The sequence below is a fragment of the Catharus ustulatus genome, chromosome 4 (assembly GCF_009819885.2).
Source record: "Catharus ustulatus isolate bCatUst1 chromosome 4, bCatUst1.pri.v2, whole genome shotgun sequence".
NCBI lineage: Eukaryota > Metazoa > Chordata > Aves > Passeriformes > Turdidae > Catharus > Catharus ustulatus.
The window spans coordinates 68,477,749-68,494,046 of record NC_046224.1 but is presented as its reverse complement, the minus strand read 5'-3'; the positions used below and the strand labels follow the sequence as shown (position 1 = coordinate 68,494,046).

General features: G+C 44.8%; 1 protein-coding gene across 14 annotated transcripts in view; it reads right to left on the bottom strand.

The window, feature by feature from the left end:
* Positions 1-16,298, bottom strand: part of PPFIBP1 (PPFIA binding protein 1) — a 101,915-nt gene that overhangs the window by 32,112 nt on the left and 53,505 nt on the right. For 11 of the 14 annotated variants that reach the window (XM_033057317.2, XM_033057322.2, XM_033057319.2 and 8 more), the window contains 5 exons: positions 15,537-15,697; positions 13,563-13,768; positions 3,020-3,106; positions 1,733-1,846; positions 1,063-1,194 (listed from right to left, as the gene is read on the bottom strand). In XM_033057317.2, the coding sequence (XP_032913208.1) occupies positions 1,063-1,194; positions 1,733-1,846; positions 3,020-3,106; positions 13,563-13,768; positions 15,537-15,600 (603 nt within the window). In that variant the 5' untranslated portion in view covers positions 15,601-15,697. Of the gene's footprint in view, positions 1-1,062; positions 1,195-1,732; positions 1,847-3,019; positions 3,107-8,038; positions 8,216-13,562; positions 13,769-15,536; positions 15,698-16,298 lie in introns of those variants that run through there. The other 3 variants (XM_033057325.2, XM_033057326.2, XM_033057330.2) reach the window with 2 other exon arrangements.

Sequence of the window (16,298 nt, the reverse complement as noted above, 5' to 3'; positions counted from 1 at the left end):
CTATGCTGAGCTGTGCTTTGAAGTTATGGAGAGATTGCAGTTCAGGGGGGAAACAAAGAAAGGAGGAGACCAGGAGAACTCCACAATATTGAATAAAAATAAGGATAGATATAGATAGATAGATATAGATATAGATGAAGCAAATCACTCGAAGCCCAGTCATGTTTGCTATCAGTTCTGGAAGGCACAAGAAACCACAGGGTGTTTGCAAAGGAAGAGACAACAGAACCCAGGTAGGAAAGCACCTGCCCTCTGTGGTCATCTGGACCAAACCTTGCCTCCCCATAGCCATTTACTGCTGGTGCCAGCTTGTTTATCCCTCATTTGGGCTGCTCAGAGTAAGTGTCAGCCCACAGAGAGTTATTTGTTGTGTGTGTAATTCATGAAAGAGTAGAGCTCTGTTGGGCAGAGCTCCAGGAGAGCTGTGAGAGCAGCCAGCTCTTACACACACCTCCCACAGATGCAGGAGACCTTCAGTGATTTCCCTCACCCTTCCCCCTGCCAGTTTCTCCAGCAATGCCAGGCACAGAGATCTCCTGCACTGCAAAATCAGCTGCTTTGAAGGCAGAGCTATGATCCTCCACACAACACCTGTCACCCAACTAGAGAGAAAGGTAACAGGAGGCAACAGGAATCCATCCCACAGCTTGGCAGCAACTCTATTAACACTAAAAGTTCTTTTACTGTGCTATGTCTCTGCACATGGGTGCTTTTTGTACTTGCACTGGGCTGAAGCTTTTGCCTCAGACATGCCTTACTCAGAAGGTGACAGTTTCATGTGAGGTCAGGAGAGTGCAGTATGTTCGTGATTGTATTTAAATCCAACCTAAATCCATCCCTCCTGAGACCTGACAGCCAGAATCAAAACCTGCCTTTGGAAATCTTCCTTTGTAAACCCAGAATTTAACAAAGAGGATGCTTTTTACTTTAAAAGGAACATGTTCTAACCTTAAAGATGAGTCCCTTCTTGCCTGACAAAAAAAAAAAAAAATCCCATAAAATGTTCAGGTAATGTGAAGACACACACAGCTTTCACAATTTCTCCTGTTGGGGTTTACTCACCTCTGTGTCTCTGAATCTGTCCTCATAGTCCAATCTATCCTTCTCTACAGAAGTAAGCTTTAATTTCAGAGTGGAAATCTCTGCCATAAGATCCAGTTTCTGAGTTTCAAGAGTTGTTCTGCTTAAAAGCTCCTGATTCAAGATAAAGAGGAAGAAAATGGAATTATTTACCCAAGGGGAAGAAAGTAGTAATTTATTTTGACAGCTAAAGGTCTCCTTCATGGGGAATAGCATCACCCTCATCCTTGCACTATGTGAAGCCCTAAGACACAGCTATTATCATCTGACAGATTCCAGGCACCTAGGATGCATCTGGGATCACAGGGGCACTATCACAGGCAGGCTGCCAGGACAAGAAAAAAGCCTGTCTGTCATCACAGTTGCTCTGGGCAGCGAGGAGCTGTGAGGGGAATCCACCCATCCTGCCAGAGGCTTTAATCCAAGGCTCTTGGAAGTTCTGTGGGGAAGGACTCAAAGGAGGGCAGAATTGGATTTCTGCAGTGTAAAGCAGCACTGACATTACTAAGCACAAAGACTTTAAAGCCAGTATGGTAGAAAATTATCCCTTAATTAAGAGACATCAAGGGCTGCAACACCTTGAAGGGCACTGCTCTCACCAAAGTTTGTTAAGGCAGAATGAAGACAAGACAGACATGGAACTGTGAAATACCTGCTGCAGCATCTCCTCCGTGGCATTCAGCTTCTCCCTGTGCTCCTCCAGGCAGAACTCCAGATCCCGGATCTTCTCTCCTTGGGCCTCCACCTGGTCTGTGAGCACACTTACCTGGACAGCAGGAAAAAAGGGATGCAGGTTTAACACCTTGCAACTGTGCCATATGTGTCAGCTGAAGAACTGCAGGTGAGCAACAGAGCTGGTTGGGCCAAAAATTAACTGGGACCATGCAGGGAGGAAGTGGAGGAGGAAAAGAAGAGCTCTGCAGTGGATACAACACTTGGCAAAAGAAACAGGAGAGGAGAGAAGGCTCTCCCCTCACACCTACTAGAATTTCAGTCAAAGTTCTGGCACACACATTGCAATTCTGCAGCTCCCCTCCTCACTGGAAGTTTTCCCAAGAGGTGGTTGCTACATTTTACTTCCAATAATTATGCCTTTGCTGTGACATTAACTCAACCCATTAGCTCCTACCTTAACCACCACATAAACCTCATTGTTTATAATTTATTCTCCTTCCCAAGTGATTGCACACAGTGTACCATAACAAGCACTTTCCCCTTTTCAGAATAATAAAAGGTTAAAACACACAGCCAGAGGCTGGGTGAGACCAAGACAACATTCTTAAGACTGCAGACAGATTCCCATTTTGCCTTTTCTAAATAAATCTTTTCGTTTTCAACAGGTTCCTCCTGCAGTACTGCTGGGAAGGAAGGTGAGCTGCCTAAAGCAGAGCTCAGTGCTGTCACAGCCCCTAGGCTGGGCCCACATCAGGGAATGCCACCTGTGCAGTCCAAGGGGTGCCAGGTATTCCTGGCTCCAATAGCAAGAGGAAGGCAGCAGGCAGAGCAGCCAGGGCTGACCTAGTCCAGCCCAGCAGCAGGTGAGCAGGACCACCAAGGAGCTGCTTGTCTCCTTCTGCCTGCTGGCCTTTCCTAACGACAGGACAACTGTCTGCTGATACAGACATCATGTGAATGGCCCTGGGAAATAGTGATCTTAAGGTTACACATGGATATAAGTAGGTGGCTGCTCTGCAGACGTGCTCCACTAACAAAATTCAAAGAGAACAGATACACAGAAAGAAAGAAGACCTTTAGATTTTTCCTGCACTCTAAATTCACACCTTTCCCTAATCTGGGTTAATTCTCACGTACCAGCAAGTCTTCTGAATACTGTCCAAGACATCACAACTCCAAATAAATTCTCAGAGGTTTTTTCACATACTATCAGACAGTCTTGTGAATGTAAGAGCAGAAAAAAATAATTTTGGTGACAACTCACTTGCAGAACAAGAGATTCCTTATCATTTTCCAGACGAGCCAGCCTTTCTTGATAGACATCTCCATTCCCAGATATGTGTCCATTAGTCTGGAAAAGACAACAAATATTGCATAGTCAGCTATTGTGCCAGAGTATCATCCAACATTATCAAAACACTTAATGAGCATTTTTAGTCTGCACAGTTTAAGAACAGGTTTGAAGTATTCTGCAGCCTCCTAAGGGTTACACATCAAATAAACTGTCAACAACGAACACACAACCACCATTCAGGAGAGAATCGTTCAGGGGTTTAAAGATGAGAAAGGAAGAACCTTATGGTGACCCAGTTCTGCAAAATTCATTTACTGTGCATTCAGCATTTTGCTTCCAAAACTTGGGCTCATTGCTATACAACAAAAGAGACAAATACCCTGAGACATTCAGCAAGTGAAAAAAGCCAAACACACAATCTACAAAATGTGTATTATGCTTCTTGCAAGTCATACACACAGTCAGAGACATCCTTTTACATCAGGCACATTCTGCTGGGTATGGGTGAACGTCTGCACTTTAAACACATCTCTTTGTAAAGCTGCCTGAGGCTAGAGAGAAACAAGAATACATGTTAATGCTATCAGAGAGTTCAGAGGAATCAGCAACTTTCTTCATAATAATTTCAATGCTCTTGAGCAGCAGGAAGGATTTTATTCTATCCATATTCAAAGCTGTCTCAAAGCACTTTGTGATCTACGCCACAATCAGATCTCGGCTCAGAAAAAGAAGTCTTGCTCCCATCATGGCATAAATTGCTTAGAGGAGTCTGAGAAGCTGCTCTGAAATTCAGGGTGCTCAGTAGAGACACCCAACAACGCTGAGGGGCCCTGCTTTCCTCCTGGATATGTGCTGAAAAGAAACTGGGTGACTGATCCTTGTGCCCCTGTGAGCCTGCAGCACAACCCTGCCTTGAGAGGTCACCACCACACAGGAGCTCCAAAGCCTCCATCTCCTACTTCGGATCTCCCCTGATCACAAAAGGTACCTCAGGAAACCTCCTGGCTAAAACTCCTCTTCTAAGTGAAATGTCTGACCATGGGTAGTGGGAGAAACTGCCTTCTTTGAGCCTGAAACAATAAAACTCCCTCCAGCTTCACTTAAAAATCTAACATAAACCAAACAGGAGGATGTAAAACTGTTTGACCTCACCTCAGTGCTCTCACGAAATCAGGCTGAGTCCTGGTAAGTCTGAAACCACTGAGCAGTACCAAAAGTGTCCTCCCAAGCATGAAATTTCACTTGGTCACCATATCTCCCCTGAAATTTGCTCCAGCAGACTAAGAAAGGATGCTCCCTAGTAATTAGAACTAGCATCTTGTCACAGTGACTTGAATTGTGACCTTGTATCTGAATTATTTAGCAGCACAATACTAAGCCACCTGACCACCCAGACACTAAACCGCAGGGCAAAATTCCTCCAAACTTCAGATTTTGCCACATTTCATCCCCTGACCTCCACCAGAATTTAACTCATGCCATTCAAGATCATGAGATCTTCTGTTTAATAACACTTCAATTTAGGTGAAAGAATTCAAAATGAAATAAACCTTTTTCCTCTTCAAGTAGCAGATTATCCTTCAGATTTTGTGACCTGAGTTGTTTGTGAAAACAGAACTGAGAGTTTTGTCTACTTTTACTGCTCTGCAGTTCCCTTGTCCTTTAAGTTCTCCAGTACATCTCAAGCACTTAGCCTGCATAAGAACAGCATCTGTATTTTGTAATATACAACACATTCATCAACCCAGGGCATGTGCCTGATGTAGGAAGGTGGTATCCATCCCTCACTACAGCAGAGCTCCATGCTACTGGGGTAACGTGGAATTCCTTGCCAAAGTATAGATTTGACTCCCTGCCTCCCAACCACCACAGCATCTGAACCACTGACTCTCCTGATAACTCCAGTCAGCGTAACCAGACACAAATCAACTAAAACCAACGACTGCAGGAAGAAAATGTGGGGAGGGGAGCCTTGGTTTCACAGTACAATTAAAATGTCTGTGAAAACCAATGAGGTGTGAAAGCAGAATGTTAGTCATTGTGCACATCATCTTGCCAAGACACCTTTGTTGTTAAACTCCGTTCACATTTCTCAGGAAAAATCCGCTTGGCTCAGCACAACAGCCTCGGCTTTAAAGCAGGAGTGTTTGGAGAGGGAGAGATCAGGCTGCAGCTGCACCCTGCCATTAGAAAGAGGAGATGGGAGCCCCAAACAGGACAAGTGCAAAGGCTGTTCTCCCACAAAACAAAAATTAGTGCTAACAGAATCGCAGGCTCGTTAAAATCTAAAATCATCAAGCCCAACCACCAACCCAGCAGCACCATCACATTAACCACTAAACCATGTCCTCAAGTGCCATATCCACACATCTTTTAAATCCCTCCAGAGAGGATGACTTCACCATATCCCTGGACATCCTGTTCCAATGTTTAATAACCCCTTCAGGAAAGAAATTTTTCATAATATCTGACCTAATCCTACCCCTGGCACTACTTGAGGCCATTTCCTCTCATCTTGTCAAACACTTAGGGTAGTTCATCTATTCTTTGGGATGAACTTTCGCAGAGATGTCTTAGTTTTGCAAGTTGTGTGTACTGGGTGCAAAGACCTCTTTTCTGGGTATTGCCAGAAATTTTTTCTAAAATCTGCATAAAACCAGATGTCCTGTAGCACGCCAAACCCAGAAAATTCTGTGTACAACACAAGAATTGTTTGCTTTTTGCCTGAAGTGTTGTAGCTTCTGTACAATACCTGTGACTGACTCTTAATTTGAGGTATGAAAAGGCAAGAAGGCCCCTGGCTTTGGTTTCAGTGGAGAAAATTATGATAGTGAAAGACCATGGCAGGTATTTCCAAGAGCAGCTGCTAACAGTAGTGCACAGCCCCAGGACCTGCAGGCACTGGACACATGACACCTTCCCAGATCTTTGCTCTGGACTGTCTTCAAAGGTAAAAAGTTGATTCCTGGCATGACAGTCTTCCCAGACAGATGAGGAATGAAGAGGGGAAACGAAACATATGAAAAGAACATTATTGTTCTTATGCAGAACAATAATGGTAGTGGGCAGGACTGAAGAGGAGTGGGATGCTCAAACACTGGATTTATGAGAGTAGTGCATCAGAAGGTGGGATGGGAAGAGCCCCAGTGTGAAGGAATGGGTTGCTAGGAGGTCTGAAAAATGTCAGGTGTGTGCAAAACCTGGGTGAGCAACACTCAGTGTGTCCCTCTCTCCACCAGGGAAACTCCATCCTCCCCTGGGACTGAGCCCAGCAACCACTCACCCTGCAGAGCAACAGCTCTGCTTTGAGAGGGGAAGGAAAGATATAAAAGAGTAAGAGAAGTAAAAAAGAAAAGCAAATATTTGATTGAACAGCATCTGCAAGCATATTTAGGGCCCTTGGTAGTTCTGAATAAAATTTGTATCATTTAAGTCAATAAAGGATTAACATACTTTACTAGCTCTGTAAGAAAGGCTTTTCATTTCCCAAAGAAGGCTCTTTTCCTCAGCAAAAAAATCTCAAAATCTATCTTCAATTAAGCATCTAGATTTTGCTTGTGTTTTCAATGTTAGTGATTAATTGCAAAACACTGTATGGGAAGAGAATGCAGATTTACCAATACTGGTTTTAATCCTAAAAACAAAAGAATAGTTGTCACAATGCCACTGAGGCTTCACAGAAGTTTGAGGTCAAGCATTTACTTAAAATGCCTTGTAAGATCAGACCAGTGCACTTACAAACTCTGCAAGATCAATCCACAGCTAATCTCTTAAACACGTGTGTAAAGCTTTGTCTGTAATCATCTAAGTGTAAAAATCCATGCTGCTCTGGAGGGAATTATTTCTGTAGTAAGTAGATGCATCACCAAACTTTTATAGCTTGCCTACCTTCAGTCTTTAATCCCTTTTCCCTGGAAGTGAGTTAATAATAAAAAAAATTTTAAAAACCAGTTTCCTCTCAGTTGCTGAATTCTCCTCTCAAAAATAAACCTCATTTTTAGCCTATCACAGCTGATACCCTCATTTTCCTTAATTTTCCCTTCTGCTTTGGAGATGAAATAAGCAGCACAAATCACGTTGCTCTTGCTGTATGTGCAGTTTGGTTTGTATAGAAGGAGCTGCCACTCCACAGCATCATTTCCCTGCACAGCAGATTGCACTGACTGTTTTGACCACCACAGTCAACAGTTGGGCAAGTGAGCCTTTCCCAGCACCTCTTTCCTGACCATCTGGAGTTAAACTGGAGCTCATCAACATGCTTACATGGTTCAGATCATTACAATACACATTACCTATGCTCAGTTAAACAAGGCTGCTGCTGTTCTGCTTGTTCCCTCAGCTTTAGAGCCCCTTGCAAGAGGGATCCTCCAGCCTCAGCTACCTCATCATCACTTGATAGCATCTGTGTTCCCAAGCCAAGTATCCACTACCTGTGACAGCTTTACTCTCTGTCAGCATCAATCTCATCCCAAATTCATACAGGTCACACTGTCTGAGCTGGTGTGTAACAAGTTTATGTGGAGCCCACCTCTGCCCTACCAAACCAGCCTCTCCTGCATCTCCCACCTCCCTGCCCAGAATATTTGCAGCCTGCTCCACACACTCCAGCAGCAGACTTGCTGCCAAGCTTTTCCTAAAGTTTCTAGGTTACTTCCTCCCCTGAGAACAAGAAGGAAAAAACGAAAAATAACCACAAGCCCACTCAAAGCCCCCCACGTGGTATTTTAAAGGCTTCACTACAATAAAGGTGAATTCTGCAAGAAAAGCAGCTGAACACAGCAGCCCTTCACTCTGAGGCATTTACCTGAAACATTTTGTAAGCACAAATAACACGCTGTTGAAGAGGGAAGATGCAACCTTTCCACAATATTCTGTGGAATACACAGCTGGTGCCTGGTACAGGAGAAGGATGAGCGCTCACTCCCAGCCTTGCCCAGCTATGGCTTGTCGCCGGCAGAAATGCAGGAGCAGTACGAGCAGGGATCTTACCTTATTTAGCCACACGCAGTGCCCGTGGATGTCCCAGCTGTATTCCATGCTGGTCATAACTGTTTTCATGCAGTCACGGATGCCACAAGCCGAGGCTGAGGCTCCGGGCTCCTCTGAGCCGAGCTGAAGTGACAGCAGGTCCCCTCGCCCAGGCGAGGATGGAGGCGAGCGGAGTGGGAGATGTGGGAAGCACGGGCGGAGCAAGCAGCTCCGGGGAATTAACACATCAAAGCCCGGCACCAAACTCCTCCGAGCCGGCTCATTCAGGGCAGGATGCAGGCACGGAGGTGCAGAGCAGCATAAACCTGACCGGGAGCAAGGACAGCCCCACGCAGGTGACTCCCCAATCTTGTCCTCCTCCTCCTCCTCCCGGAAAGCATCCGACCCAAAAGAGCAATTCCCACCCCTTCACCTGAGCGCAGAGTCAACAGGAGAGGCTTTCCTAGTCACCGTGAAAGCTGCAGGAACGCGTGTAATTAATTCACTTAGACACCAAGAAGAAAATGGAACAAAAAGTTGACTCAGCTGCACCAGGTCTCACAAGCGGCTTGTCCCAAGTTTATATCATACTTCAGAATGATGTAACAAACAACAATAACCACCAACCTCTGTCCTTGGGTTCTAGCTTCAATTGACCCACTATCAGCAGCAGCATGACAAATTCCTAGTATTTCTGACCACAGAGCCCAGCTCCAAGCATCCTGTGATTATCTCAAAAACCACTTTTATTATTATAATGAAACTTCTACAGCTACCATTGATGGAGCAAAATCTCAAAACCATGAATGCTGAGTAACTCAGGAGATATCAGGAGAGCAAAGGACAAGCAGAAGCTGTGCTTTTGAAGCCAAACTGATTCATTTTGGATTGGAATGGTGATTTTTGATGTGTTGTTCTTACTGCCAAAGAACTCATTCCTGATGCATGAAGATGCCATGCCAAGGCGTGCCATAAATGAGCCCCTATTATCTTCCCGTGTTAAAAACACACCAATCTGGATGATCACCTTTAGCAAGAAGAAAACACACCAATCTGGATGATTGCCTTCAGCAAGAAGCAGGGTCCTGTGTTTCCAGAACTTTGGGAGGTGGATCTCTCAGGGACAAAAGGCATTGCCAGCAGGGAGTGGAGGATGACAGACTGACACTATATCACAAGACTCCTTTCATATTGCAGCTCTAGGAGAGATCTCAAACTGTTTGGTGGTGACACCCTGGTGCCACACATTAGCATAGGGCCTCTTTTGATACCTAAACTCAACATAAGCAGAAGCTGAATCAAATGACTGCGCTGTACACCCACACCAGGATAATGAAACAACAAACTTGGGTTTGAAGACAAGATTTGTAATTTTTTCCCATGAATAAGAGATGATTTCTGGCTAACCAAACTGCTTCCTCCACTTGGGAATCACTCTCTTGTCCAAATAGGTCACCACATCTCTGTAAGATTACAAAGCTATGTGTATCCAGCAAAGAAAATTCCTCTCTGAAAGCTAATATCCCCTGATATTAACTCTCATTACTCCCAGTTACTCTTTAGAAGAACCAGCTTAAAAAAAGGCAGAATCTGAAGCTGGTCTGTGAGGTAGCAGCAACACACTGGATTGCATAAGCCACACCTCTGCTCAACCATCATCCTGATGCGCTGGACTTGATGATGATCTTAAAAGTATTTTCCAACCTTAATGATTCTATGATTTTATATGATTCAATAAAACTTTGGAGGCTATAAAGCTTTGCTTGATCCTAAAGTCAATTTCAGAAATCCACTTATGGAGTGAAAATAATTATTAAAATATGCCTTATAAAGTATATATTTAAATTCAGAAAGTCACTTCTAAAGCTAATGTCACAGCTGCACTTGCTGTGGGTTTTAAAGAAAAAATATTGTGTTATCCTGGCTCTTTCACTTCAGGGGCACATTATTTAAAGAGGAGAAGGCACAGACCAGGACCCACATACACAAGTTCAGACCAGAAGCATGAGGAAAATGGCTCTGAGGTGTGGGAAGGCACTGTCCACCCACTTCTACTCTTCACTCCTCTTTTTAACAAGACACAGTTGATTTCTTCTTTCTGGGAAAGTTGTTGCGTAAGATGTATTTTTTTAAAAAAGCAAAAAAAAACCCTCAAAAAAACCAACCACTTTCAAGAAAAGTAATAACCAGAAGGAAAACTGTCTCTTGTTTGTTTCAACTGAAGAAAAACTGGAGCAATGCTCATGGCTGGGAGCAAGGTTTGTGTGAATTACTCTTCAGGAGATGGATCTATCAGCTTCCAGCTGGACACAACAGGATCTTGCAAAATGTGGAGTTTTGTTTAAAATTGTTTTGCTACTGGTGCTGATGTTAGAGATTACTCACACACTGCCTGTACTGAAGCCAGAAGCTCCATTTCCACAGAGGACAGCACATGCCTTATTAAGGCGCACACTGAAATACACGAAACATTTCTTCTGACCAAGAGTATGCTGAAAAAACTCCAGAACTTTGGAATAATTATGACCTAGCTATGGATTTCAGGTCTGGTTCCCAGTGAAAGCATGGAGTCCAAACATGTTTGAGCTCAGAAAGGTCTCAGTCCCTTTCCAGACTTGGAACAAACAGCCTCGTTTGTAGTTTCACTCATTTGCACATGGGGATGTGAGCAGGGTTTCAGCAGCACAGATCAGTTTTGAGCTGCAGTGACATGTTACACTTAAATTGACTTCTCTGTGCAGCAGAGAGCTGCATGTACAACTTTTCTCAGCTCCCCTTGGGGAGCACATGATGGATTCTGCTGGAAGAGCTGTGCCAGATGTCTGGGCACTGTACATGTGCTCTGGTGTCACGTGGCCATCTGGCACCCACCCGCTAAAAAACAGAAAGCAGCACAAGGTGTTTTAACCCATTGGACTTTTTCGGGTGTTTGCACACGCACACACACACACACACACAGAGGAGCAGAAAGGAAGAGAAACAAGGACTGCCCTATTTTACAGAAACTTTGGGTGGCTGCTGTCCTCTCCTTTTCCAAATGTGGGTACCAGTGGTTTGGCTGCAGGAGCCAGGGGAGGATTTTTCTCCTGTGACACACTGTCTGGCAGCAGCAAACACTATTTTTGTTTTCCTCTGAGACACAAGAGGCTTGCTTACAGCTTACACATGGGATGTCACAGCATCTTAGGGGATGCAACTTCATGCATGGAGGATTAAACAGGTTTCAAACACAGAAGGGTCTGCCCTTCCTCTGTAAGGAGGGGCATAGTTGCAAAAAGCCTTGCAAATCATCCAGGCACTTCATGGGTCACCTCCCTGCTCAGACAGGGACTGGTGACACCAGTGACACCTGCAAATCCTGTGGCTTTAGCACACTATAAGTGGAATGTTAAGTTTTTCCTGCAAGGGGCTTTAAGGATGACAGCAAATACAGTGTAATAATTTGAGGCAGAATAAGGAGTAATTGAGGCATAGATGGAATAACAATTTTCTGCAATCTTTGGTACTCACAACACCTGCACATCTTTTCCAGTGGTTGGGAGGCACTAAACTGAACGGCACAACAGAGCCCTTCCTCTCCCACTGAGCCCATGGGTGCAATAAAATCCCACTACTGTCTCACTGCCCTTAGGTGCCCCACACTGTGCAGGTCTGAAGGGCCCCATTCCAGACCCCACCATCCAGGTACCCCTAAATCACACATCTGCCACCACAAGGGCAAACAACTGCTCTCTACCTCATTAATCTCAGCAGGTACTGCAGCCTCAGCCATGATGCAGAGTCTTTTTACTCCAGAATAACCTGCAGGGCATCAGCATCACCAAACATGGCCTGCAGATGACTGTGAACAGCATGGGAGAGTGCAGTTTCCAAGTGTTTATTTGGCATATTTGTTTGTTTATCAAGGCCACAGTTGCATGAAACCTGTTATGGCCACAGAGAGCAGTAAGTAGTTAGAGCAATGTTCATGGCTGTATGTTACACAGGCAGGGAATGCTGATGTTAGCAAGAACTCTGCCGGTTTTAAAAATCTGCCTTCAATGTCACTCCTGTCTCTTCCTCCTGATCTCAGCGTTGGCTGCCACACTTTCACAGTGGGGGTGAGATCCAAATCCCACTGGAGGCACTGGGAGAGCTCCCACGTGCTTCATTAAGTTTCAAGCTTTTCCAAATGAGTAGTTCAAAGCAGATTTTAAAAAAAGGAAAAAGAAGGCTCTCCCTTCAGATCTTTCTGCAAGGGCTACAGCAGCAAGTCCAAGGTGCCAATCTGTCCCTGCATTGCTGTGCTCAGCCCCCATGACAGCAGATGGCACAAAGGGCTGCCCAGTGCCAGCCACAGCAAACGCAGCCCTGCACCCAGCAGTCCTCTGGGCTGCCACCGAGCGCTGAGATCAATCCATTGGTCGAGATAAAAATGCTTTCTGCAAGATCAGCCACGACTGCAGGGAGACTGAGTCCTTCCCAGGGGGTGCAGTGCCCATCCTGGGAAGGGAGCAGGCGATGGTGGCTGTCTGTCCCAACAGCAGCAGCACACGGGGCACACAGAGCCACCAGAGTCCTGCAGCAGCCCCAGCCTTCACTAAGGCTGGCACCCCAACTTCAGCAGCACGGTGTCACCTTGGCCAATGCCCAGTGTGTGACACAGCAGGACCTGGCCATGGCTGCAGGGTGGATTTGACAGAATGTCAGAAGTGCTCACCCACCGCTGTTACTGTGAAGTGTGGCCTCTGGGAGCAACTCCTGACTTCCACTGCTGGAGCTTCCCCAAAACCTGCACACACCTGGACCTCCACAACACAAACCCTGCCACACACCACGAGCACAAGGACTCTTCCTTAGAAGTCACCAGTCACAGGGCATCCAGAGGCAAACCCAGCAGTTTCTTCAAAAATTACGCTGTTTTAACTTACCTTTTATTACCATTTTATTTCCCTGGGCAGACTTCAGGTAACCTACACTCAGATAATCATTGATTTTTTGGGGGGGAAAACCAAGTCTTGGGGATAGAACTGCCTTGTTAGTTATATTTCTGTGTATTTTTAAAGTAAGGTGACAAAAACTGGTGGATTCACAAATACAGAAAATAAAAGTTTGGTTTGGTGTCCAGATTAAAGGAATGTAGAGTTTACACCACTCCCTTAAGTTATAAATCAGGTAAAGAAGCTCAGTAATAACACTGATCGCCATAGAAAAAATGCTGCCAAAAATGCTTTTTACTGAAAAGTATTCCAACAACTTCTTTTCCTCCACCTAAGCAACTGATTCTTAAAAACAAAAAGTCTTTCCCCAGCCCTCTGAGATGAATCTGCAGTCACCCAGTATTATTTGCTCCCTAGATTGAGGCACAGTAGTATGTCAAAGACAGCAAAGGCCAACCCACTGAACGAGGCATCTTAGCTTTTCCAAGACTTCACAGCAGCATCTCCAAAGCAAAATCTCTTCCCTGATACCCACTCTAAGCTTTACAAACAGCTGTGTGAAACAGACCCAGTCTAGTCAACATCCAAAATGAGGCTGGCAGAGGTGAAGCAAGGTGAGACTGTACCATTTGACTTTGGAGCCATTCGATGAGAGCCTCGGCCGTGGAATCCGGGACCTGGCAGCGCAGCCCTTCCCTCTCCTCTGCTTCCATCATCTCCAGCAAGCCCCGCAGGTCCTCCACCAGGTGCAGTGCCCGCAGGCCCCCCATGAACGGGGAGGTGGGGGACTGGCAGTCAAAGATGCCATTGGAGTATTCCAGAGCCTTGGAACCTGCAGGGAGCAAATTTGCGCGGGGTCAGGCACGGCACGAGGGTTGGGCACACCCCGAGGTGGGGAGTGCTCCTGGAAGGGTTTATCCCAACCAAACTCAGCACTGGTGCATGGGGAGGGAAACTCCAGCAGGAACAACATGGGTTGGTCCTCAGGGAATGGGAATGCCACAATCTGCCTGTGGGGTGGAGGCTTCTGCTCCCCGGGATGAATTCCCAAGGCAGAATGTGCTGCCAGGGATGGAACATCCTCTGCCAATGCCCTGAGTCACCCTGCAGGCACTCAATGATCCAAGTCACATTCCACTGGTGGCGTCCAAAGGAAACCATGCCCTGCGTTTTCCACGCAGGAATATGTTACGCTGCTCCAAGGCACTGGAAATTTTTTAAAATAATAAAAAAGATGAAGATAAATTAAAAGATCAAATCACTTCTGCATGGGAATAAATTTTAAACCCAGCAATTTGACACAGTAGCAATGTCATTTGCATGTTAATAAAGAGAAAAATCTCTCATTTGCATAAACTCGCGGGATGCATATTTGACCTACATTAGAAGTTGCTATATATTAAGTAAGAAAGGAAACTATGCATTTAGGATTAAGGTTGATTTAAGTCAACCTAGCTAATTCCAACTGTAATTCCAACACACTGATTTATGACCTTAATTCTGTAATACCTCGGCACAATGAGACATGTTCATGACAGACCTTCATTTGTGCTGTCAACTTTTAGAAACTACAAGGATATGCCATATATGCACTTCCATGAACTTTCATTCACCCCATCTGGCAAGCCACAAAAATCCAAGCATTCTGATAAATTCAATAATAATGAGAAAAATAACCTATTCCTTTATAGATCTATTCACAGACATGGGTAAATGAAGTGCGTGGTGACTCAAATCTTCCCAACATCATATTTTGTTTTTATATTAAATCTCATCCTACCACTGCTAAATATCCAAGGCTCACCTTGCACTCTGGTAATTCTGTGGCAGGGAAAGCCTGGGACAATAGCATGAATTAGGGTAAAAGATACAAAAGAGGCTCTTTTCTCCCTGGGTCTACTTATGGAAATTACTGAAGTCACATGTAGCTTACATGTATTTTTAGAGATCATCATGATCAAACTGAATCCCCTTTACATGTGTTTCTGCTATGTGTCCTTAATATCTTTAGGCAGAGAAGAGTCAAACAAAGCACACACTGTATCATGATGTTTTCCCTAAGGAAAATTGCCTAAGTGGAACTACTAAAAAATTTTATAACTGTGTTGCTATACTTGTGAGGGTGTTTTTGACTATTGACTTCTTGATCTTTCTCTCCTGTGTGTTGAGTATTTATATTATTTTCTAACTCACTAGACTCAGCTTAAAAACAGGAGTTGTATTCTTTGTGATGCCTCTCTCTGAGCAACTTACTATTTACACATACTTATAAAAAAATCCAAATGTTCAAGGCAGTTCCAAACCAAATGTTTGGACCCAAAGCATTCCAATTTTGGGAAAGGGAAAAAAAAAAAAAAAAAAAAGGAAAATGAAAATTCAATTAATGTTTTAACTCTTCTGAGTTGAGAGAAGTTCAGAGTGGCCACTATTGTCCCTGACTCTCCTGGTGCTCCATGCAGGAGCTGAACTGCATCACTCAGCCACTTCCAGCAGCCCTTTGAGAGAGGGTAGAAGAAAACCCAATCCATGGAGCCTGTGAGAGTCTGTGCAATCCCTCCACTCCAGTTACTTGTTAACTCCAAGTTGTAATGGAAGTTTACCTGCTATAATGCCATCCATCTGCTCCAGGGCTGCAGCGAGCATGTCACTTGCATCACTCATCATCTTCTCTCTTCTCAGGAACAATCACCAGCTACACCATAAGGAGCAGTAAAACGTCGATGGTGTGAGTTGGTCCAGAGCCTAAAATGTGCAATTTAATCTGCAAAAGAGAATTTAATTTCACTGTGTGTTCTCTGAATTCAGGCAGCACTGCTGTCAGATCAGAAAGATGATTGGGATCATTTGCTGACACAATAAAACCCAGAGGTATTCACTATAAGGCACGGACTGAGACTGAAGCAGCAAAGCACTAACCTGATGACCCAGTTCCTAGTGGCCCATGGCCTGCTCTGCCCACAGGTCCATGCCACTGACAGGGTACCCCAGAGAACACCTCAGAAATCCCACATGGCATTTCCAGGAAGAGACAAAGACTTTTTATCACTAAAAGGGAGCTGCAACTCGGCAACAAGTCATATGCGTGTCTGCTGTAATTTTCTCCCCCAAAAAACAGAAAAAGAGAAGTCTGACCACTTGTCTGAGATTTTTGGGTTATCTGACATTCCAGAAGTTCCAGGCATGAAACTGCCTGCCTACAGGCAGGATCTCTCAGATGCCTATGGCTCACTGGATGTAGTGTGCATGCATTGACTACCCAGGCTCAGAGTTTTACAATGCAATCTGATTTTACTCTCAAACTTCCACAAGCCAGAAGTGGTGCCCAAAGGAGTATTTCCAGCAGTCTGGAAAAGCAAACCTGT